General features: G+C 45.7%; 1 protein-coding gene across 1 annotated transcript in view; it reads right to left on the bottom strand.

Moving 5' to 3' along the window:
* LOC140212165 (SH2 domain-containing adapter protein F-like) overlaps positions 1 to 26,595 on the bottom strand; it is a 263,486-nt gene that overhangs the window by 137,632 nt on the left and 99,259 nt on the right. The window contains 1 exon segment of the mRNA XM_072282800.1: positions 5,972 to 6,190. Coding sequence (XP_072138901.1) covers positions 5,972 to 6,190 — 219 coding nt within the window.

Genomic DNA, 26,595 nt, shown 5'->3' with positions numbered 1-26,595 from the left:
CCACTGACATCTGTCTCTCATAGCTATCTTGACTATACTTCTTCCCACCCTGTCACTTGTAAAAATGCTATTCCCACTTCTCAGTTCCTCTGTCTCCACCGCATCTGTTCTCAGGACGAGGCTTTCAATTTGAGACCACCTGAGATGTTCTCGTTTTCAAAGCACAGGGTTTCCCTTCCACTGACATCAATGCTGCCCTCGTCCACTTCTCACTGGTACCGTCAGGCAGGAGGTACAGAAGTCCCAAATCGCACACCACCAGGCTCAAGAATAGTTACTCAGTTCTTGAAGTGAACTGCACAACGGAGTATTTACTCTTTTCCATAGATGCTGCCTGGCCTGCTGAGTTCTCCAGCATTTTGTGTGTGTTTCGTGGTTTACAATCTTTTTTCCTTCACTTGTCTTGGATAATTTATATTCCGTGTGTTGTCTGAACCTATATGTCAGTGATGCTGTTGCAAGCAAGATTTTCATTACACCTGCATCTCACCATTCTTGTGCACATGACAATAAACTTGACTTGACTTGGAATATTTATGGCTAATACAAGGGGAAGAGGGCGGGGTGGAGCTACGTCTCTACCAAAGGAGGTCGTGCAGGGCATTCCTTCCCTCTGGTCACCCTTGGGCGAGGTGTAGCACCTGCATCCCACCCCCCCACCCCCACAATCAGGGTCATGAGAAGCCATGGGAGCAGATAGTGGATGGTCATATGAGCGGCTGGTGCACATCACAAGTCCTGGTTATGTGACCACTGACGCCAGACGGACAATCTCTTAAGAGTATTGATAGTGGCCGGAGTCACCTGTCTTGTAAAGACACTGCCTGGAGAGGAAGGCAATGGCAAACCACTTCTGTGGAAAAATTTGCAAAGAACAATTGTGGTTATGGACAGATTGAAGATCTTGGTTGCCCATGTCATACGCCATGGCACATAACGATGATGCTGATGAATACAAGGGAGCATATTTTTAAGATCTGCCGGTAATGCTGCTACAAGCAGGATTTACTGGAGGAAAGTGCAGGAGCAATGCCAGAGGTAGGTTTTTTTTACACAAAGCATGGTAGAGGCATGGGAAGCATGACAGAAGAGGCAGATACTTTAAGGACACTTAAGATATACTTAGATAGACACATGGAAAAATTAAAATGGAGGGCTATATGGAAGGGGTTAGGTTGATCTAGGTTAAAGGACTGACACAATCAGCACTGTGCTGTATGTTCTATGAAATCATTGGGTGGTCAAAAACACATCTGGTTCAGCAATCAGGGATGGTAATCTGATTAAAGATCAAAGATTAACTTTATTTGTCACATATACATCGAAACACCCAAACATACAAGTGAAGTGCGCTGTTTGCGCCATCGTTGTGATGTGCCCGGGCAGCCCACAGTACACTTCCTGTGACAACATAGCATGCCCTCAGCTCACCAACCCTAACCCTATGTTGTTAGAATACGGGAGGAAACCGGAACATCCCGAAAAAACTTGCGCGGTACGGGTAGAATATACAAACCCCTTACCGACAGCGCCGCCAATCGCTACACTACTGTGCTGCCCGTGACCGCCACCCTTGACTCGCCTGGCCCATTATTTCCCTGTAAACTAACCTGCGGTTGACTTTGAAACACTTCCTCTTTGCCAGTTCAACAAGAGACGGACAATAGGCGCCATTCTCAGCGATAACCCCACACTCGAACAAAAAATGGAAGTAGTCTTTAGTTTTGAAGGCCCTATTTATAGCCACAACTGTCTCCCTGCTGTTGGAAGTCGCAGTCTCTACCCAAGTATGGTTTACTATCCATAAGACATAGGATTTGAATTACGCCATTTGGCCCATCAAGATTGCTCAATCACTCAATCATGGCTGATTTATTAACCACCTCAACTCCGTTCTCCTGCTTTCTACCTGAAACCTTTGACTCCCTTACTAATTAAATACCTATTGAACTCTGCTTTAAATATACCCAATGCTTTAGCCTCCACAGACATCAGTGACAATGAATTCCAGATTCAGTGTCCTCTGGCTAAAGAAATACCTCCTCACCTCTGTTCTAAAGGGGCCGTTCTTCTACCTTGAGGCTGTGCCCTCCGAACCTAGACTCCCCCTGTACTGGAAACGTCATCACCATGTCCACTCTATCTGGGCCTTTCAATATTCGATAAACTTCAGTGAGATTCTAGGCCCAGAGCCCTGAAATACTCCTCATACATTAACCCTTTCTTTCCCGGAATCATTCTAGCGAGCGCCCTCTGAACTCTCTCTAATGCTAGCACATCCTTTCTTAGATAAGGGGCCCAAAACTGCTCACAATCTCCCAGTGTGGTGTGACCAGTGCCTTATAAAGCCTCAGCATACATCCTGGTTTCATTCTTTACATCCAAGTGCAGTCTGCCCAATGCCTTAGCATCACATCCTAATAGGAATCGTAGTGGCGATTCATAACTCCTTCCGAGCACGCAGTGGACGGGCTGACGGATGGCTGCTCAGTGCATTACCAAGCCGGGACTCTTCTGGAGTGCAAAAACAAATGCCAAAATGCCACTCAGCCAAGCGTCAGGGATGCCTCCCCTATCGTTGCACCCACCCCTTGTAAGCCTCTCAGTCAGCTGCTTCAAGCCATTGCTCTTCTTTCCTTCCACTCTGCGAGGTTTCCATAGCGACATCCAGTACCCAAAAAAAAAGCGATTTATGCACTCAATTACTTCCCGTTTTTCCAAAGGCCCATTGAAAGGCACTTTGTCTGGTTTTTACCGGGTGCTCAATTTATTGCTGATGAAAAACTGCTTAGCTAATAGATTACTGAAAAGTAAAAGGAGATAGTGATATCTATTCACACCAGGCCCACAGAATAACCCTCACCTCGACTTACTTGGGTCAAAGCATTTCAAATTTTATAGTAAGAGTCATAATTAAGCATTCCAAGGTAGAAGACTCAAAATTGAGATCATCAAAGTAGAAAAGGTCCAATTTTCCTGGAGGTAAATGTGTCACTCAGACATGGATCACTACAGCACAGAAACAGGCCCTTCAGCCCATCTAATCTATACTTGTTCAGAGCATCTTCAGGAGTATACATCCCAGAGACCTGCCGGTTGCTAGGATAATAGCTAGTGAAACGTTACCCCTATACTGTAGACACACCAGGAATCAGAGAGTGAATAGGTTACAGGGAAAGATCGGACAACAGAATAGCTCTGAGAGCTGGGAGAAACTTAATGGGCTGAATGGTCTCCTGTTTTGTAAATGAATATGAATATGAATAAACCAAAAAATGGTGGTCAATCCAATGCCCATTAAGTTATAGAGTTGTAGAGCACTGCAGGGCAGAAACAGGCTCTTTGGCCCATCTAGTTCATGCTGAAATGTTATTCTGCCAAGTCCCATCGACTTGCACCCAGACCAACATCTTCTATCAGGGACTGGCTGCCCATTTCAGCAGGAAAGGGGAGACTAAACAGTGGAAGGTTCCTGAGGTACAAAGGCCATCGATTCCTCAAGGTGAGGCAGCAACTCCTGAACAACTGCACCCCTCTTAAGCACTCAGTGATCCTTGCCTGGACAGGAAAGATTTAGAGGGATGTGGGCCAAAGGCAGGCAAATGGGATCGGCATCGCAATTGGCATGCATAAGATAGGCCAAATGGCCTGTTTCTGTGCTGTATGACTCCTTGAATCCACCCCTTCCATTCCCAATTACCACACCTCTCTTCAGCACCCAGTGACCTGTGTGGCCATTCCTTTCCCCAGCGAATACATCCCCCTGCCCCACCTAGTGCCACGCTGAGTGAGGGAACCTCCTGGCACAAGACAGTGTGTGGATCTGTGAGAGGTCAAAATTCCCATCAGAGCAAAAATATCGCCCTCATGCTCCTCCCCAGTTACACATCCCCCACAACTCCCACCTCTCCTTCTGATCTCCTTGCCTGTAAATGAATCCTACTCTAATCTTCCAATGATGCTTCTGAATCATTTCCCAAAATTTCTGTGCGAGTGAGATTAGCTTTATTTGTCATATTGAAGTGCATTGTTTGCGTCAACGACCAACACAATCCGGGGATGTGCTGGGGGCAGCCCGCAAGTGTCACCGTGCTTCCAGCACCAATATAGAATGCCCACAACTCACTAATCCTAACCGCTACGTCTTTGGAATGTGGAAGGAAATCGGAGAATCCAGAGAAAACCCAGGTAGTCATGGGGAGAACATACAAACTCCTTACAGGCAGCGGTGGGAATTGAACTCTGATTTTCCAATCGCTGGCACTGTAAACCGTTACTCTAACTGTTACGCTACCATGCCTCCCACGGTCCATGGGTTTGGAGCTTGATGAGGCATTTTCATGACTAGGGGGCCGGATGTGACATTAATAAGTGCGCCGAGTTTAAACACCGCCACCAGCTTCAATAATACCATTGACGGCAGCTCCAGGAACCTCACTTTCCTCTGTCAAATGTACCGAGACTTCCCAATATTACAGGTCACCACACTCCCTCTTGAGACTGCCTCAACCCTAGAGTGAAGCACCCCCCCTCCCAACAGGAAGCTTCAGCCAAGGGAGGAATCAGTTGGGTTCTACTGACCCTGTTAACCGTGAGTTTCCTTGTGATAATTTCTCCTATTTCCATAAGGATTTGGAATCAGATCATAGTCATCACATGTATCTAGATACAGTGGCAAACTTGCAGACAAAGGGCCCAAAATATTGTTGCAGATCCCTAGCACCCATCCCACATTCTCTTTGAGCCACTACCGTCAGGGAGGAGGTACAGGAGTATCAGGACTAGGACTGCCAGACAGGGTAAAAGCTTCTTCCCTCAGGCTGTGAGACTAATGAAGACCTTGACCGCACTGAGGTCTCGTCACTGGACAGCGACCTGTTTACTGTTTACTGTGCTGCACATTACATGAATTTTGAACTATATTTCATCACCTTGTTTACAGTAATATTTTGGTTTATGTGCTGTGTGTGATAATTGGTTTTGTGGGTGCACTGTGATCTTGAAGAATGTTGTTTCATTTGGTTGTACATATGTACAGTTAGATGACAATAAAATTGAACTTGAATTTTAAGCTTTGCACGTCAACCAGAAAGATCATTTCAAAATATTTAAGTACATCGAGGTAGTACGAAGGAAAAGCAATAACAGAATGCAGAATAAAGTGTTACAGTTACTGAGAATGAGCAGTGTAGGCAGGCAGTGAGATGCAAGATGAGGTAGACTGTGGCATAGAAGGGGCCATTTAACCCATTCAGTCTATGCTGGCTCTCAGAGCAATGCCTTCAGTCCCATTCACCACCACAGTCTGCCCCTGAATCTATCATCTCTCCACCAACTCGCCCCAATTCTCCTGCCACCTGCCCACACAAGGGGTCATTTATAGGAACTGACCAACCAAGCATTTGGGAAGCGTGGGGGAAATGCATGCAGTGATAGGGAGTTGCAGACGCCACCACCAGCGGCAAGATCACCCTGGTGGCACGAAGCATTGTTCCTGCGCCGTATGACTGTGTGAGTCAGAGAGCGGCTGTGGTCCTTAGGAAATGAATTAGGCCATTTGGCCCATCGAGTCTACTCCACTGTTCAATCATGGCTGTTTTCATCTCTTCTCAACCCCTATCTCCACCCTTTGCCCCGTGACCCTTAACCCCTTTACCAATCAAGAATCTAATAATCTTTGCCTGAAATACACCCAATAACTTGGGCTCCACCCCCCTCAGTGGCAACGAACTCCACAGGTTCCCTTTACTCTGGCTGAAGAAATTTCCCTTCATTTCAGTTTTAAAGGACGGTCCCTTTATTCTAAGGTTGTGTCCTCCGATTCTAGACACTCCCGTTCATGGAAATGTCCTCTCCACGACAATACTTTCAGTATTCAGGAGGTGTAAACGAGAACCTCCATTCTCATCCTTCTGAGCTCTGTCAAGTACAGACCCAGAGACCCCCACTTGTCAACAGGGAAACTAATTACCTGCGAAGGCCTTCGAGATCCGGCCCTTCTTCCACTCCCAGGGCTGGTCGTACTCGCCAGGAGGCCGCTCGTCGTCCTCAGGGAGACGGCTCTCGCGAGGCCGGTGAGAGGGCACCCTCTCCGCGTCCGAGTCTCCGCCGTTCTCCGTGGGTTCGTAGGGCGTGTCGTACAGAGGCAGCGGCTTGTTGGAGGCATCCTTTGATCCCCTCCGGCGGATCTCTGCACAACAGTGGGAGAGCATTTAGCAACACTGAACCCTCAACGACACAGCGGAAACAGCTGTCAATGCACACAGGGTTTGTCAGTAGATGGACGGGAGCAGGGAAAGATCAGGGTGGAACAGAGAAAGTTATACAAGCTTACAGCTGTGTCTAGTATATAGCCAATCTGGGGGGAGTTGGTGAGAATAAAAAATGGGATTAATATAGAGTTAGTTTAAGTGGATAGCATGGACTCAGTGGGCCAAAGGGCCTGTTTCTGTGCTGAATGACTGTCTGACTCTGGGGTGAGTGACCTCCACTGTCTGGGCCATGCGGCTACCAACAGGCAGGAGGTATGGAAATCTGAACGCATGAGATTCTGCAGATGCTGGAAATCCAGAACAAGACACACGGAGCGCTGGGGGAGCCTCAGCAAATCAGGTTTCACCTAGGGAAGGAAATGAACAGTTGATGTTTCTGGCCAAGACCCTCCTGATGAAGGGCCGACTGTTTATTCCTTTTCATAGATGCTGCCTGACCTGCTGGGGTACAGAAGTCTGAAGTCCCACACCATTCGGCTCAAAAGCAGCTGTTTCCCTTGTTGGATCTGGTAACACTGATCCGGAGGTTACGGCCATTTCTTTAGGTGTTACAAGAACAAAAATTGAACAAAGAGCGACAAAGTCACCGGGCCTTATACTAAAAACAAGCTCAGACCAGACAGAAAAAGGGTATTCCACTGATAAAAGGGAACCTATGAAATAGTCAAGTTCAGAGAGTGCTGACACAGGTTGCAGAGAAACTTCACGAAAAACACGGAACTATGCAATTACTGAAAAATCACTGAACAATGACACATAAACAGGTAATTATATAAACTACGAGAAAAATAATATTTTAGACTTCAATCCAACATCATCAGTCATTCAGTTCTTGAACCAACCAACCAAAACCCTATAACACTAAAGTGTTTCAGCAGTATCACATTTTTTTCTTTGTTCAAATTGGGTATTCTCGTAAAATTGAGTTTTATTTATAGCATCACACATAAATGCTGGAGGAACTCAGCAGGTCAGGCAGTGTCCATGGAGAGAAATGAACAGTAAACAGTTCAGGCCAAGATCCTTCGTCAGGACTTGCGTGCATGAGTTTAATTTCTGTTGTTTTTCATTCCACCTGTGTGCATGGATTTGTGTGTGTGAGACCGTGAGCATGTGTGTATGTGTGTGTGCATGTGTGTGTGCGTGTGCACGTGTGTGCGTGTGCTTGCATGTGTCTGCATGTGTGTGTGCGCGCGCGTGTGCGTGTGTGTCTGCGTGTGTGTGTGTGTGTGTGTGTGTGTGTGTGTGTGTGTGTGCATATGTGTGTGAGAGAGACAATAAGCTGACTTTGAATACAGAATAGGTGGACATTCAGCCCAACATGCCTATGCCAGTAAAAGAAAGCAATTTGAGTTCACCCCTTCTCCCTGCTCCTACTCCTTAACATCAAAGGTCAATGCTTCTCATTAATACAATGGTCGCCAACCTCTTTTACGCCATGGACCCAAACACCGAGCAGCACGGTTGTGTAGTGATCAGCACAACGTTTTACTGTACCGGTGACCCAGGTTCAATTCCCACCGTTTGCTGTAAGGAGTTTGCACGCTCCCCCCGTGACCGTGAGAGTATGCACACTCCCCCCATGACCGTGAGAGTTTGCATGCTCCCCACATGACCGTGAGAGTTTGCACGCTCCCCCCGTGACCGTGAGAGTTTGCACGCTCTCCCGTGACCGTGAGAATTTGCACACTCCCCCCGTGACCGTGAGAGTTTGCAATTTACCCCGTGACCGTGCGAGTTTGCACGCTCCCTCTGTGACCGTGAGAGTTTGCACTTTACCCCGTGACCGTGAGAGTTTGCACGCTCCCCCTGTGACCGTGAGAGTTTGCACGCTCCCCCAGTGACCGTGAGAGTTTGCACATTCCCCCGTGACCGTGAGAGTTTGCATGCTCCCCCCGTGACCGTGAGAGTTTCCTCCCACATCCTGAAGACGGACCAGTTGGTAGGTTAATTGGTCATTGTAAATTGTCCTGTGGTGAGGCTCGGAGGGCCAGAAGGGCTTACACTGTCCTGTATGTCAATAAATAAATAAACAACTGAGGAGTCCATGGGAAACGCTGCATTAACAGATATTTGGTTGGGTACATGAACAGGGATATGAGCTGAAAGCAGGTAAGCAGGATTAACTCAGGCAGCTCTCTTGGCTAGCATCAAAGAGTCAGGCTGAAGTGCCTGTTTCCCTCCTGTATAGCTCTGTGACTGTCCCAAGTCCCACTGCAAGGAGCAATGAGGCGTTTCTGCCTCCATTTCTTCCTTGGTGGTGAGTTCGATTCCACACCCCACCCCACCGCCCAGTGGGTGTAAATACTTTCCCCTCAACACTCTTTTCCTCACTCAGTTCCCCTCCCTTCATTTCCTTCTGTCACTGGCCGCACTGCCAAGGGGAAACAGTGTTCCTCCCCCCCCCACTTTTTAAATCTGGCTCCAGTTTCCTCGGTTCCAAAGGGCAAGGGAAGTGATGGGAAGGTAAAGAAAGGGAAATTAAATCAAAGCATTAAGTGGACAGCACGGTGGTTGGTGAAATGCTACCAACCCGGCTCCAGTTCCACTGCTGTCACGCTCGTCGTCCATCGCTCTCGCTCTACGGGAGACGTGCACGGTAACATGTATCGATGCAGTGTTGCCGGACTGTGAGGTCTCCCTGGCTGGGGACGGCATGATCAGGAGCAGAGGCTGGATCAGGGTCACTGCCCACCCTCCAGGTTCCGTGTGGAGCAGACAATGCTTCATGTCCACTACCTCGCGGGTTAGCACAGCGGCGTAGCGATCAGCTGAATGCTTTACCGCCGTGAGGTCGAAGTTTGATTCCTCCCATCCTTAAGTAAAGAATTTGTAATGTTCTCCCCATGTCCGCGTGGTTTCCTCTGGGTGCTCGGGTTTCCTCCCACATTCCAAAGCTGCACAAGTTAGGGTTAATAAGTTGTGCGCATGCTATGTTGGCGTCAGAAGTGCGAGCTGCCCAGCACAACCCTTGCTGACTTGATTTGGTGTGAACGATGCATTTCACTGCATGTTTCGATGTACATGTGACTAATAAAGCTAATCTTTCATCTTAATAATGCCATACACACAGAATGCTGGAGGAACGCAGCAGACCAGGCAGCATCTATGGAAAAGAGTAAACAGTCGACATTTCATCTTTCCTTGTCCCTCACCTCCACCAGATGCTGCTGATAGTTGTCAATGGGAATCTCACTCACCTCCGAGCTGGAGAAGCTGTGGCTCGTTCCGGAGAGAGTTGAGAGCATAAGTGTGCCAGAAAAATCCAGAGCACCTAAGTGGAAACCACTCGGTCACAGGGAGAACGTGCAGACTCCACCCAGACAGCACGGGAGGCTGGGACGTCTACCAGTTTGCGCCCCGGAGCGGTCGAACACTGCCAGAGGCACAGCTCTTCTGACGAGTGAATGACTCAAAATCCAACCTGCTCAGGTGACCATGGGATCTTGCTTTGTGCTTATGGGCTTCTCGTACAATGCTTCCTACATTAAATCAAATGGCTGCATTTCACTTAAGTGCTTCACTGCTTACTAAACACCCAGGGGCATCCAAGAACCGTAGAAAATGCAAGAGAGAGGAAAGCTATTCATTTCAGTCTGGTTAACGAGCAATGAAAAGTTTATGAGCCTCTATTGAGACACTGAAGACCAGCAGAAATCTCTTTAAGCACACAGCAGCGTTGAGGACTGAAGTGTATTTGACCCAGAGCCTTGACTTCTCCTGCCTCTGTGTCTGGTGTGAAGCAAACAGTCTCTGCCTTTGAGTCAAGTCTGCTGCACAGGGGTGACACTTGGAGCTTTCAGGCAACTGGCCTGAAACAATAACTCTGCTTAAAGCCCCGCATGGTGACTGCTTGACCTGCTGAGTGTCTGAAGTGTTCTCTGTCCTCACAAGACATAAGACGTATGAGCATAATTAGGCTGTTTAGCCCATCAGGCCTATTCCACCATTCAATCATAGCTGATTTATTTTCCCTCTCAATTCCATTTTCATTCCTGCCCCATTATCTTTGTCATCCTTACTCGTCAAGAATCTATCAACCTCCGCTTTAAATATACTCAATGACTTGTCTTCCACAGCTGTCTGTAGCAATGAATTCCATTTGGCTAACTAAATTCCTCTTCATCTCTATTCTGAGGCTGTGTCCTCTGGTCCGAGACTCTCCCGCTATTGGAAATATCCTCTCCACGTCCATTCTATCTTAGCCTTTCAATAATCAGTCAGCTTCAGTGAGATTCCTAAACTCCAGGAGTACAGGCCCAGACCCTTCAATGCTCCTCATACATTAACCCTTTCATTCCTAAGATCATTCTCATGAATCGCGTCTGGACCCTCTGCAATGCCAGCAATGCCAGCACATTCCCCTTGTACCTCCGACTTCTGAATTTGCGCCCTGTTTAGAAAATAGTCTACGTCTTTATTCCTTATACTAAAGTACTTGACCATACACTTCCTGACACTGTATTCCATCTGCCACTTCTCTGCCCATTGTCCTAATGTGTCCAAGTACTTTTAATTTCTCTCTGCTACCTGCCCCTCCGCCTATCCTTGTATCATCTGCAAACTTGGCCACAAAGTCATTATTTCAGAGCTTTTCTGCACCAGGTACGTGGCTGTCTCAGATCCTGTTTATCAAAGATTTCCAGCACCTGATTCATTTCTGCATGCAGGGCAGGTATAGCGAACTGACAGCTGTTTGCTCTTGGCTGTAGCCTCCATCTGCAGTGTTACCGCTCTCTCATTTGTCAACACAGCTGGAGGCTGCTGACTTCTGCTCTGTCCCTGTCTCGCCCGCAAGGCTGCAACATCTGGCCTGTGGCACAAGTGGCAACGGCAGAAAGTGACTTGCATGGCTGACACCCCTTCCATATCTCTGCCCCATTGTGCCAAAGTGACCTACAGCCAATGAAGTATTTTCGAAACGCAATCATTGTTGTGATGTAGGAAACAGTCACAGCAAATATTTGCACAGTAAGATCCCACAAAATCCACACTTTTCCCAGATGATATTTTGGCACATGGACCTTCATAATTGTTGGTACATTAACCATGAGACTACATGACATTGAGCAGAATTAGGCTATTCAGCCCATTGAGCCTATTCTGACATTTGGTCATGCTGATTTATCCCTCAGTAATGCAGTGAATTATTGGCCTAGGCTCATCCGCCTTAGTATCTGGAGCTGGATTCCTACTCAGCGAATTTCCGCAGATACACCTTGGAAAGTATTTTAGCTGGTTGCATCACTGAATGGCATGGAGGAGCCACTGCACAGGATCGGAAAAAAGCTGCAGAAGGTTGCTCACTCAGCCAGCTCCATCATGGGCACTAGCTTCCCCAGCATTGAAGATATCTTTAAAAGGCAATGCATCAAAAAGACACCATTCATCATTAAGGACACCCATCACCTAGGACATGCTCTCTTCTCAATGCTACTATCAAGGAGGCGGTACAGGAGCCTGAAGACACTCACTCAATGTTTCTTCCCCTCCGCCATCAGATTTTTTGAATGGACAATGAACCCATATGTACCTCCTCACTATTATTTTTCCTTTTTTACTCTCTTTTTACATTACTTATTAAATTTAATTTTGAATATATATTTCTTATTGTAATTTATACTTTTATTACAATATTACAACATACTGCTGTCATAAAACAATATATTTCATGACATATGCCAGTGATATTAAGCCTGATTCTGATTCTGATTCTAATTCACCTTATGACTGAGAAGTGGGAATGCCACGGAGATCTCTGGTTCAGGTCTACAATGGGCACAAGTTAAATGGCTTCCCATTTGCTCCTTGCCCATCCTCTGGGTTTTTCCCCCCGTCCCCCTTTTCCTTCTCCCTGGGCCTCCTGTCCCATGATCCTCTCCTATCCCCTTTGCCAATCACCTGTCCAGCTCGTGGCTCCATCCCTCCCCCTCCTGTCTTCTCCTATCATTTTGGATCTCCCCCTCCCCCTCCCACTTTCAAATCTCTTACTAGCTTTTCTTTCACTTAGTCCTGACGAAGGGTCTCGGCCCAAAACGTCGACTGTACCTCTTCCTATAGATGCTGCCTGGCCTGCTGCATTCACCAGCAACTTTGATGTGTGTTGCTCCCATTTACTGATACCTTGTTTTCAGTTCCAATGAGCTATTGGAGAGGAGGGGGTCATCCTAGATTTCCATTGTTGCTGACCCATTTTTTGAGCTCTGGATGGTGAATTATAGCAGGGACTTTCAACAAAAGTCTGATTTTCTTTTATCAGGCACAGGAGACATAAGTCGAATTTGTGTCGGGAGCGGTGGATGTGGATGCATGTTTTCGTCTGGTCACGTTTCATCGTAACTGGGGCCACAGGAGGCCACAGATATTAGAACTCGGCGCAACATACGACATGCTGGAGGAACAAGGCAGGTCAGACAGCATCTGGCCTTCAGAAATCAAAGTACAGGAGTTGGGATGGTATGACTAAGTTGTATAAGAAGTTGTTGAGACTAAATTTGGAGTATAGTGTGCATTTCTGGTCGGTTACCTACAGGAAAGAGTGCAGAGAAACTTTATCAGATGTTGCCAGCACTTGAGGACCTGAATTACAGGGAAAGGTTGAATAGTAGGAGCGTAGGAGAACAAAGGGAGATTTGATGGAGTTATTCAAAATTATGAGAGGCATAAATAGGGTTTTCGCAAGTAGACCTTTTCCACTGAGGTTGGGAGAGACGAGAATGACAGGTCAGCTGTTTAGGGTGGGGAGGGAGGGGGGAGGGGAACGTCGACTCAGACCATGAGAGGCCTGCGTCGGGCATTTTCATGCCTTACAAGGCGCAGATTGGAAGTCTGTGTAGGGCGCCACTCCTCGCACAGACACTAGAGCAATGTGTGATTAAGCGCCTTGCTCAAGGGCACAAACACGCTGCCACAGCTGCGGCTCGGACTAGCGACCTTGAGGTAACTAGACGAACGCCTTAACCACTTGGCCACATGCCTAACACTGTTTAGGGTGAAAGGTGAAATATTTAAGGTGAACTAGAGGGGGTACAGTACTTCTTCACTCAGAGGGTGCTGAGAGTGTGGAACGAACTGCCGGATGCAGGTTCAATTTCAGCATTCAAGAGAAGTTTGGATAAGTACCTGGATGGGAGGGGTATGGAGGCTATGATACCTGTACAGGTCGATGGGTCTAAGCAGAATAACAGTTCAACGTGTTCTAGATGGGCCAAAGGGCCTGTTTCTATGCTGGAATGCTCAGTGACACTCTGATTGATTTGACTGAGTGATAAATGAGATACCATGGACAGCTCCCCTGCTATTAGAACCAGCATCCCAGTATCTTTCTTTCACCCAGCAGAACATCTCAGAATCAGGTTTTTTACCACTGGCAGGTGACGTGAAATTTGTTAATTTAGCAGCAGCAGTTCAATGCAATACATAATCTAGCAGAGGAAAAAATAAAATAAAATTTAGGTACAGAGGAGATGTCAGGGGTAAGTTTTTTACGCAGAGAGTGGTGAGTGCATGGAATGGGCTGCCGGGAACAGTGGTGAAGGTAGAAACGATAGGGTCTTTTAAGAGACTCCTGGATGGCTACATGGAGCTTAGAAAAATAGAGGGCTATGGGTAAAGCCTAGGTAGTTCTAAGGTAGGGACATGTTCGGCACAGCTTTGTGGGCTGAAAGGCCTGTATTGCTCTGTAGATTTTCTATGTTTCTACGTCTAAAATTTTAAAAAAATAAATAAACAAGTAAATCAATTACATATATTGAATAGATTTTTAAAAATGTGCAAAAACAGAAATACTATATATTTTAAAAAAAGTGAGGTAGTGTCCAAAGATTCAATGTCCATTTAGAAATCGGATGGCAGAGGGGAAGAAGCTGTTCCTGAATCGCTGAGTGTGTGCCTTCAGGCTTCTGTACCTCCTACCTGATGGTAACAGTGAGAAAAGGGCATGCCCTGGGTGCTGGAGGTCCTTAATAATGGACGTTGCCTTTCTGAGACACCGCTCCCTAAAGATGTCCTGGGTACTTTGTAGGCTCGTACCCAAGATGGAGCTGACTAGATTTACAACCTTCTGCAGCTTCTGTCAGTCCTGTGCAGTAGCCCCTCCATACCAGACAGTGATGCAGCCTGTCAGAATGTTCTCCACAATACAACTATAGAAATTTTTGAGTGTATTTGTTGACGAGCCAAATCTCTTCAAACTCCTACTAAAGTATAGCTGCTGTCTTGCCCTCTTTATAACTACATCGATATGTTGGGACCAGGTTAGAGCCTCAGAGATCTTGACACTCAGGAACTTAAAGCCGCTCACTCTCTCCACTTCTGATCCTTCTATGAGGATTATATGTGTTCCTTTGTCTTACCCTTCCTGAAGTCCACAATCAGCTCTTTCGTCTTACTGACGTTGAGTGCTAGGTTGTTGCTGTGACACCACTCCACCAGTTGGCATATCTCACTCCTGTATGTCCTCATGTCACAACCTAAGATTCTACCAACAATGGTTGTATCGTCAGCAAATTTAGAGATGGTATTTGAGCTATGCCTAGCCACACAGTCATGTGTATACAGAGAGTAGAGCAGTGGGCTAGGCACACCCCCCTGAGGTGCGCCAGGGTTGATCGTCAGCGAGGAGGATATGTTATCACCAATCCGCACAGATTGTGGTGTTCCAGTTAAAGTCGAGGATCCAATTGCAGAGGGAGGTACAGAGGCCCAGGTTCTGTAACTTCTCAGTCAGGATTGTGGGAATGATGGTATTAAATGCTGAGCTATAGTCGATGAACAGCATCCTGACATAGGTGTTTGTGTTGTCTAGGTGGTCTAAAGCCATGTGGAGAGCCACTGAGATTGCATCTGCCATTGACCTATTGTGGCATTAGACAAACTGCAATGGGTCCAGGTCCTTGCTGGGCCAGGAGTTCAGTCTAGTCATAACCAACCTCTCAAAGGATTTCACCACTGTTGAAATGAGTGCTACCAGGCGATAGTCATTAAGGCAGCCCACATTATTCTTCTTAGATACTGGTATGATTGTTGCCTTTTTGAAGCAAGTGGGAACTTTCATGCGTAGCAGTGAGAGGTTGAAAATGTCCTCGAATACTCCCGCTAGTCAGTTAGCACAGGTTTTCAGAACCTTACCAGGTACTCCATTGGTACCTTCCACCTTACGAGTGTTCACTCTCTTTAAAGACAGTCTAACATCAGCCTCTGAGACGGAGATCACAGGATCATCAGGTGCAGCAGGGATCTTCACAGCTGTAGTTGTGTTCTCCCCCTCAAAGCGTGCATAGAAGGCATTGAGTTCATCTGGCAGTGAAGCATCGTTGTAATTCATGCTATTGGGTTTCACTCTGCAGGAAGTCATGTCTTGCAGACCCTGCCACAGTTGCCGTGCATCCGATGTCGCCTCCAACCTCATTTAAAATTGTCTCTTCGCCCTTAAAATAGCCCTCCGCAAATCATACCTGGTTTTCTGGTACAGGCCTGGGTTGCCAGATTTGAATGCCACAGATCTAGCCTTCAGCAGACGACGTACCTCCTGGTTCATCCACGGCTTTTGGTTTGGGAATGTACAGTAAGTCTTTGTCGGCCACACACTCATCCACACAGGTTTTAATGAAGCCAGTAACAACTGCAGCATAGTCATTCAGGTTCGAAGATGAATCACTGAATATAGTTCAGTCCACCAATTCAAAGCAGTCCTGTAGGCGCTCCTGTGCTTCCCTTGTCCATACCTTCTTGGTCCTCACTGGTGCTGCAGTCTTCAGTCTCTGCCTATACTTGGGGAGTAGAAGTACAGCCAGGTGATCAGACTTCCCAAAGTAAGGGCATGGAATAGCACAGTAGGCATTCTTGATGGTGGTGTAACAATGGTCCAGTGTGTTGTTTCCTCTGGTATTGCAAGTGATCTGTTGATGGTATTTGCTTAGTGATTTTTTTCAGACTGCCCTGGTTAAAATCTCCCAAAACGATGGTGAAGGCATTAGGGTGTGCTGTTTCGTGCATGTTGATCCCATTACTCAGATCATCTAAAGCCTGTTTGACATTGGCCTGAGGTGGAATGTAAACTGCTACCAAAATGACCTCAGAGAACTCCCGTGGTAGGTAAAAGAGACGGCACTTTACTGCTGGATATTCCAGGTCTGGTGAGCAGAATTGGGACAGCACTGATATATTTGTGCACCAAGAAGAGTTGATCATTAGGCATACTCCTCCATCTCTGCTTTTGAGAGGCTCTATAGATCTATCCTGACGGTGTCTCACTGAAACTTGGAACCTCAGAGCACAACACTTGCTCCGCACTGCACTGGTCTGGATTTTTTGTGTCCCGGTCTATAATGGGACTTGAACAAACCGAAGAGGAAGAACAATGGCTGGAGAGGGTGGGGGAGTGGCAAGAGGTTACAGCGTAGGGAGGCAGGGTTATATTTTGGATCGTGATAAAAGATGAACAACGAATAATCAAGCTGATCGAATCCCAAATCCTGAACCAACTATATATGAAGACTGCCATTCCCTTCTTCAGCTAACTGTGAGTCTCCCTGAATCGAGCAGCTTGCTCATTTTGGTCCTGGTGCATTGAGACCAAATGGCCTTTCTCACAGCATCTTGTATAATTACAGAGTTACACTCAGACCATGTGCCTCTCTGCATGTGCTGATTGTTTGAACAGTTCCCCAGAGGCTTCACACAATACAATCATTAATACTCTACATTCACACGGACAATCAATCACCCAAATATAACTTTTATGCCAAGATAATGTGGATTATTGATGACCCTCATGCTGCACAATTAGCAAATGCGAGTAGTTATGCAGAAAACAGCATAAATCACCCTTACTAACAGACAGCACTGCACAACCAGTGGAAATACAGCTAAACTCCTTTCCTTTCTCAAATCTTACCCTACAATAGAGGACTACAGGTAAAAGCTTCCAAACCCAAATCTCAGCACGTGCCAGCACTGCCCACTGACCTTGAGCCGGCGAGCTGTTCATCACAAGAGCTAAAGATTAGCTTTGCTTGTCACACGTACGTTGAAGTATAGAAACAGGCAGTGAAATGCGGCATTTTGCGCCAACGACCACCATAGCCTGAGGATGTACTGCAGGCAGCCGGCAAGTTTCACCACACTTCCAGCACCAACATAGCGTGCTCACTATGTTCAGCAGTATGACTTTAATGATTTTTTTTGAAGATTAGCTTTACTTATCACAAGTACATCAAAAACATGCAGTTGTTTGCTTCAATGACCAACACAATCTGAGGATGTATTCCGGCAACCCGCAGTGTTGCCATGCTTCTACTGCCAACAGAGCTTGCCGACAATTTATTTACCCTCACCCGTATGTCTTTGGACTGAGGGAGGAAACTGGAGCACCTGGAAGGAAACCCAGGTGGTCACAGGGAGAACACACAAGCTCCTTACAAACAGCAGCAGGAATTGAACCCCAGCAGAGATCACTGGTGATGTAAAGTGTTATGCTAACAGCTACATTACTGTGCGTCCATGTACGCTACCATATGTTTGCCTCAAACCTTAACAAGATAGAGGCCATCAACCGAAAATGCCAAACCTTTATCTCACCATGTGTCAAATCTTCACACTGACCATGAATGGCTCATAGGAGTCCTATCATCTACAACACTCCCATAAGACCACAAGATGTATATTAGGCCATTCAGCTCACCGACTCTTCTCTATCATTCCGTCATGGCTGATTAACTATCCCACCTCAACCCCGTTCTCCTTTCTTTTCCCCATAACCTATGACGCCTTCATTAAAAAGAACCTGCCTTAAATATAACCAATGACTTGGCCTCCATGGATGTCTGTGGCAATGAAGTCCACAGATTCACCACCCTCTAGCTAAAGAAATTCATCTTCATCTGTTCTAAAGGGATGTCCTGAAACTGTGCCCTCTGGTCCTAGACTCTCCTACTATAGAAAACATCCTCTCCATATCCACTCTAAATTTAGTCAGTTTCAATAACATCCCCCGACATTGTTCTAAACTCCAGCAAGTACAGGCCAAGAACCAACAAACTCTCCTAATACATTAACCCTTTCATTCCTGGACTTAATCTTGTAAAACTCCTCTGGACCCTCTCCTATGCAAGCACATCCTTTCTTAGATACGGAACCCAAAACTGATAATAATACTCCAAATGTGGTCTGAGCAATGCCTTATAAAGCCTCAGCATTACATCCTTTATATTCTAGTCCTCTTGAAATGACTTCTAATGTTGCATTTGTCTCCCTCACCACTGACTCAACCTGCAAGTTAACCTTTAGGGAATCCTGCACTAGGACTCCGAAGTCCCTTTGCGCTTCCATAACTGCAGGAGCCTTGCATTTCATTCTCTCTTTCAGCCTGGGCACGTGATTTGCAAGCAAAAGATAAAATAGGAGTAGGTCACTCAGCCCTTCCAATGGATGATTTGCCCCAGGCCCAGTCTATGTCAGTTCCCATAGCATTCAACTGCCAGATCTATCAAAAATACATCCAAATATCCCCAATGATCCAACCTCTACAACCCTCCTGAGCACAGAGATTCACCGTTAAGATTGTAATCTGTCTTGGACACACTCAATAATAATCCCATGGATGGTAGTTTCACAACACAGACTCCTTTGTCAAGCACAGAAACCAAATGTCCAAACCTGTGGTTCTTCTGAACAGGATTACTATTGAAACAGCCACCTGAGGACTCACGAATAGAGATTTCCTTCAGAGAGGGGCTGCCAAACTGGGGTCCCACAGACCTTGCTAAAAGGTATTGGTCCATGGCATTCAAAAGGCTGGGAACCCCTACCTTAGGAGAACATCACATTTGACTCCAGTGATTGTACTATACTATACTATTAGAACAGCACATCTCTCACAAAGTTGTCACTACATTCCTCAGTTTTGAATGACCTCCCTCCAATCTTATTCAAGATTCTCCCACTATGGAAACACCTCCACATCTTTACGCCCTTTCAGATGTTTATATGCTATAATAATTGGATTTATGTAGGGTTAGCACAATCATGCAGTTGAGGGTCACTGGATGCGGTATCGTATGTCTCTATGACTCCAATACAATCAGTCCCCATTTGTCTAAATTCCAAGAAACATAGATCTAATTCCTTAAGGTTCTTGTCATAGAGCAACTCCTCATTTCAAGAATTAGTCTGGTGAGTCGCCTTTGGACCACCTCCAGTGCCACCGGATCCTTCCTCAAATGCAAGGGATGAACTGTGGGCACTCCTTCAGAACCTGCCTCACTGATACCCTCTACACGAGTAATAATACTTCACTGTTTCTAAACTCCCACCCTCTTGCAATAAAGGCTAGTGTTACTTCCCCTGGGAATTAAGGCAAATCTGTCTTCTACCTGACAAGCTTTCACAATATGTGCACGAGAACACCTTGACCTCTCTGTACTTCACTCATTTGTAATATTTCTCCATTTAGATAACAATCTCCCCTTAAATTCCTCTTACTGAAAGGCTCTGCTTCTCGTAATTTCAGAATCAGAAATCAGGCATATTATCACTGATAGAAGTCTTCAAATTTGTCATTTCTCAGCAGCAGTACAGTGCAAGATAGAAAAAATTACCGTATGCAATTCCACCATGGACAGTCCTAAGCCGGCTGCAAAAGGAGGAGGGTTGAGCCTGGGGCTAGCAACCCCATTCCATAAAAAACCCAGAGCTACCAAAATGCCAATAGAAGCCTTGAAGACCCCATCCTTGGGAGAGGAAGAATCTTCACCTAGAAGATAAGATGAGTTACACCTGGGGACACTTGAAAGACTGACTCAGGTCAGAGGAATCTGGTGAGCTGCTGTCAGCAGCCTATGCTCCTGTAGGGGTGATGGGCTTAGGCAGAAGGAATTCTAGTGCAAAGAGGAATATTTTAAACTTTATACTTTATACTTTATTGTCGCCAAACAATTGGTACTAAAATGTACAATCATCACAGCGATATTTAATTCTGCACTTCACACTCCCTGGATTACAAATATTAAATATTAAAAAGTTAAAATTAGTAAATATTAATAATTTAAATTATAAATCCTAAGTAGAAAATAGAAAAATGGGAAGTAAGGTAGTGCAAAAAAACCGAGAGGCAGGTCCGGATATTTGGAAGGTACGGCCCAGATCCGGGTCAGGATCCGTTCAGCAGTCTTATCACAGTTGGAAAGAAGCTGTTCCCAAATCTGGCCATATGAGTCTTCAAGCTCCTGAGCCTTCTCCCGGAGGGAAGAGGGCCGAAAAGTCTGTTGCCTGGGTGGGTCATGTCCTTGATTATCCTGGCAACACTATTCTGACAGCGTGCGGTGTAAAGTGAGCCCACGGACGGAAGGTTGGTTTGTGTGATGTGCTGCGCCGTGTTCACGATCTTCTGCAGCTTCTTCCGGTCTTGGACAGGACAACTTCCATACCAGGTTCTGATGCACCCTAGAAGAATGCTTTCTACGGTGCATCTATAAAAATTATAGTGAGGTAATATCCATGGGTTCATGGACCATTCAGAAATCTTACGACAGAGGTGAAGAGCGTGTTCCTAAAACATTGAGAGTGGGTCCTGTACCTCCTCCCTGATGTTGAGGATCCTTAATGGTGGATGCCAGCTCTTGAAGATATCCTCAATGGAGTAGTGGGCTGTGCTCACGATGGAGCTGGCTGATTCTACAACCATCTGTAGCTTTCTCTGATCCAATGCACTGAAGCCTTCATACCAGGCAGTCGAGTAACTAATCAACATGCTCTCCATGGTACATCTATAAAATTTGCTGGAACCTTTGGTGACATATCAAATCTCCTCAAACTGTTCATGAAGTGTAGCCATGTGTGCCTTGTCTCAGGAAAACATGCTGCTTACAGTGGAAATGAGCATACCCCAACTTTTGCAGTAGTGAGCAAAACACTAACCTCACCTAATTAAAGCTCTGGACAACACAGTAGCTGGTGGTTAGCACAACGCTTTACAATACATGTGACACAGGTTCAATTCCCACCACTACCTGTAAGGAATTTGTACGTTCTCTCCATGACTGTGTGGGTTTCGTCCAAGTGCTCCAGTTTCCTCCCACAGTCCAAGGATGTGCCAGTTGGTAGGTTAATTGGTCAATAGACAACAGACAATAGACAATAGGTGCAGGAGTAGGCCATTCGGTCCTTCGAGCCAGCACCGCCATTCACTGTGATCATGGCTGATCACCCACAATCAGTATCCAGCTCCTGCTTTATCCCCATAACTTTTGATTCCACTATAAGAGCTCTATCCATCTCTTTCTTGAAAGCATCCAGAGACTTGGCCTCCACAGCCTTCTAGGGCAGAGCATTCCATATATACACCACTCTCTGGGTGAAAAAGTTTTTCCTCAAATTGCAAATTGTCCTGTGATTAGGCTAGCATTAAATTGGGGAGTTGCTGGGCAGCATGGCTTGAAGGGCCCAAAAGGCTTACTTCATGCTATATCTCAATAAATAAGTATTTTAATAGAGCTTTTGCTGTCTCGAAATGGATGATGGGATACATTGATTTCCAATGCATCTGGGGAACAAAGGTAAGACAAAAGGATTGGAAATCCCAGCACCACAAGTAGGGATAAGAATTGCCAGAAGGGATAGGGAGGATTTCTCAACAAGTTGGATGTGACAGAGTTAATAAGTTTGGTTCAAAATTTATATCCTTTAACACAGCAAATACTCTTTTGTGAGCACAGTCAGAGGACCATAACAGCTAATTAAAAACTACCACATCTAATCCAGTCCTTCAGTGCTAAATTCTGCAATTAATCAGAGCACAGTGTCTAACTACTTTAGTTTGTCTAATCTATTTTCGATCTCTACGTGGTCAATATTTGAATATAAATTAATAGGCATATTTATTGGGCCAACCAGTCGGTACTTGCTCAGAACATCCAGTGATGCCCCTCTCACGTCTAAAATTCTGACTCCAAAAAACGCTCTTCACACATTGAAGAGGTCTTACAGAAAATCTCCTGAATACAATTATATTTGCAGAAAATCCTCAGAATAAGGACTGAAAACACTCCCAGAGAGGGACTGGTTCATCCTGGAAGTTCCTCAAGATTGCTGCGCAGAGGACTTTCTCAGAAATGTGGCAATATTTTCAGATGTTCCTTAGCATTATGCCAATATTCACAAAAGGTCCAAAGGACTAGAGCAAAAGTTATAGAAACTTCACAGCATTTTTTATAGAGGACGGTACCAGCCAGCTACATTAATAAGCAAATATTATGTAGTAGTGTGTGGGCACGTGGCCAAGTGGTTAAGGCATTGGACTAGCGACCTGAAGGTCGTGAGTTCAAGCCCCAGCCGAGGCAACGTGTTGTGTCCTTGAGCAAGGCACTTAATCACACATTGCTCTGCGATGACACTGGTGCCAAGCTGCATGGGTCCTAATGGCCTTCCCTTGAACAACATTGGTGTTGTGGAGAGGGGAGACTTCCATACAACCTTGTCCAGGCCTGCGCCCTGGAGAGTGAAGACTTTCCAGGCGCAGATCCATGGTTTCGCAAAACTAACAGATGCCCTTATTTTTCTATTATGTAGTAAATGACCCATAGCATTTCACAAGCACACTTCAATGACAGAATTTGATTGTGAATCTCAGGAAGGGAAAGTTGGGAAAACACCCACCAGTCCCCATTGAAGGGTTAGTGGTGGAAAGAGTGAACAGTTTCCAGTTCCTGGTTGACAACGTCTTGGAGGATCTATCCTGGAGCCAACACGTAATCACAAAGGAGTCACACTAGCAAATCTATTTCATTATGAGTATTGAGATGTGTTACGTGACCAAAGATATTTTTAAAGATAATATACAGAGAGTACTCAAACTGGTTGCATCACCGACTTGAATGAACAGAGGCTGCAGAGGGCCGTTGGTTCAGCAAGCCCCATCACAGCACAACCATTCCCACCACTGAGAATATCTTCAAGATGCAGAGAAGGGAACACCCATCTTGAAGAAGCCTCCCCATCGGAACATGCCTTCTTCTCATTACTACCATCAGGAAGCAGGTAAAGGAACCTAAACATTCACACTCAATGACTTAGGAACAGCTTCTACCTCTCTGCTATCAGATTTCTGAACAGTCTATAAACGCAGGAACCTAATCCTTTTTTTTGCACTATTTCTTTCTTTTTTGTAATTGCTAGTAATTTTATATCTTTATACAGTACTATTGCCACCTATCAACAAATTTCACATCATCTATGTCAGTGATAATAAATTTGATTCTAATGTTGAAATGACTTTTCAGACAGAGGCAGGGTTTAAGAAGTACATTAAAGTAGAGATAAAGATGTCCAGGGAGGGAATTCCAGAGCTAAAATGCATGCTAGGTAAAGTCTCACACATTAAAGGTTTAGGGATTAAATACCAATAGTCTCACAGTCTCTGGGAATGTGCCAATAGTCAGAGGGAGTCAGCAACACAGTAAGAGCTGAACAGTTGCAGCAACCCACAAGATTATAAAACATAAGAGCTGAATTAGGTCACTTAGCCATTCCTCTGCCATTCTACCATGGCTGATTTATTATCTCTCTTAACCCCATTCCCTGGCTTTCTCCAAGTACCTTTGATGCCCTGACTAACCAAAAGCCTATCAACTTACACTTTGAGTATGACTTGGCCTCCGCAGCCGCCTGTGGCATTATATTCCACAGATCCACCACCCTCGAGCTAAAGAAATTCCTTCACATCAGTGTTCAAAAAGCACATCTCTCTATTCTGAGTCTGTCCCCTCTGGTCTTAGACTTACCCATTATAGGAAACATCGTCTCCACATCCACTCTATCTAGGCCTTACAATATTCAGTAGGTTTCAATGAGACCCCCCCCCTCCACTAATTCTTCTAAACTCCAGTGAGTACAGGCCCAGAGCCATCAAGCATTACTCATGTTAACCCTTTCGTTCCCAGAATCATTGTTGTGAACCTCCTCTGGACCCTTTCCAATGCCAACACTTCTTAGATAAGGGGCCCAAAACTGGGCACAATATTCCAAGTGCAGTCTGACCAATGCGTTTGCATTACATCCCTGCTCTTATATTCTAGTCCTCTTGAGAAAACTGCTAACATTCATTTGCCTTCCTCACCACTGACTCAACCCGCAAGTTAACCTTTAGGGAATTCTGCACAAGGACTCCCAAGTCCATTTGCACCTCTGATTTTTGAATTTTCTCCCTGTTTAGAAAATAGTCTACACCTTTACTCCCTCTACCAAAGTGTATGACCTCACACTTCCCTACCTATACCAATCTGAGTCATCTTCATAATGTGCTGGAGGAACAAAAGAAAGTGACCGGTAAAGTCTCTGGTCTTTAAACAGGGCACCATGGCCGTTGTGTAGTGGTTAGCATAAGACTTTACAGCGCCATCTGCAAGACTGGGGTTCAATTCCCACTGTGGTCTGTAAGGAGTTCGTACATTCTCTCTGTGACCGTGTGAGATTCCTCCATGTGCTCCACAGTCCAAGGATGTACGTGTAAGATTTAGTAAGTTGTGGGCATGCGATGTTGGTACCAGAAACATGGCTGCCCTCAGCACATCCTCAGAATGTGTAGGTTGTTGACGCAAACATTGCATTTCACTGTATCTTTTGATGTACAAGTAAAGCTAATTGAATCTAAGGAAACAGCGCCTGAGCAGTAAAGAAAGAAAGAGCCTGCTCAGTCCTATCTCGGTTGGATGTATTTTACCCAACCACATGGCTAACTGCCAGATAAACATTAGACAGTGTTTCACTCTCATTCCCCTCATGGGATCCTCAACCCTGACCAATCAATTAATGACACCAACTGGTCCACACTAAATGTATTTACAGGCTGCAGCGTCTGTTGGTTACATATTGCACAAAGGATTATTCAGAGAGGTGAGCAATAACAAGGACTAATGAGAAAATATGGCAGCTGGTATCAGGTGCGGCCCACCACAGTGAGGTGAGCATTTCCAAATCAGACCATCAGTATCAGTAGCCTCCAACCTGACAGCAGGAACATCAATTTCTCTAACTTCCAATAATTTCTGCCCCCTCATCCCTCTTCCATTCCCTATTTTTGCTTGCCTCTTACCTCTTTCTCTTCTCCTCTCCTCCGCCCCTCCCCCTTCCCTTTCTCCCATGGTCCACTCTGTTTTCCTATCAGAGTCCTTCTTCTTCAGCCCTTTACCTTTCCCACCAATCACCTCTCAGTTTCTCACTTCATTCCACTTCCTCCACCCATCTTCCCCCTTCACCTGGCTTCACCTGTCACCTCCAAGCTTGTACTCCTTCCCCTCTCGACCTTCTTTATCTGGTTTCTTCCCCTTTCCTTTCCAGTCCTGACGAAGGGTCTCCGCAGAAAATGCAAACACAAGGAAATCTGCAGATGCTGGAATTTCAAACAACACACATCAAAGTTACTGGTGAACTCAGCTGGCCAGGCAGCATCTCTAGGAAGAGGTGCAGTCGACATTTTGGGGCCGAGACCCTTCGTCAGGGCTAACTGAAAGAAGAGCTAGTAAGAGATTTGAAAGTGGTCTCCCCCTCCCCCTCCCACTTTCAAATCTCTTACTAGCTCTTCTTTCAGTTAGCCCTGACGAAGGGTCTCGGCCCAAAACGTCGACTGCACCTCTTCCTAGAGATGCTGCCTGGCCAGCTGAGTTCCTCCAGCATTTTGTGTGCACCACTCTGGATTTCCAGCATCTGCAGAACTTTTTCTGCTTATCAGTGTCTACAAGGTGAGTTCTGCCAAAGAAAGCAAGCGGCAACTTTGTGTTCAACCAATAACACGAAGAGAATGCAACTGATTTGCGTCCCTAAACATCAGCATTATAATGTGGCTTCACTGTACACAAAACTTACTGTGGTTATTCAACACTCCAAAGACTCTATATTCCAAGTGCTAACATCTCACTTGGTGTAACCTATTAAAAAAAAGGGATGTGTCACACTTGAATCCGAGGGGGGCCAATATCCGTGCGGGCAGATATGCTCAAGCTGTTGGGGGTGGTTTCAACTAATATGGCAGGAGGATGGGAACCAGTACGACAGAGCTGAGGATGACCCAGCAGGTTTACATGATGGGTGTAAAATGAATGTTAGGAAGGACAAGCCAATGATTGAGTACAATACAGACAGTGCAAAGAGTTAAATTGTACACACAGAGGCAAAGTTCAAAAGGGTGAAGAATGCAGGACTGAAGGTGTTGTATTTAAATGCACGTAGCATTTAGAATAAGGTGCAAGAACTTGTGGCACAATTAGAGGTTTGTCAGTATGATGTCATGTGCATCACTGAGTCGTGGCTGAAAGAAGGTCATATTTGGGAG

Source organism: Mobula birostris, chromosome 18, assembly GCF_030028105.1.
Source record: "Mobula birostris isolate sMobBir1 chromosome 18, sMobBir1.hap1, whole genome shotgun sequence".
NCBI classification, from domain to species: Eukaryota; Metazoa; Chordata; class Chondrichthyes; order Myliobatiformes; family Myliobatidae; genus Mobula; species Mobula birostris.
This window is presented reverse-complemented; position numbering and strand designations above follow the sequence as displayed.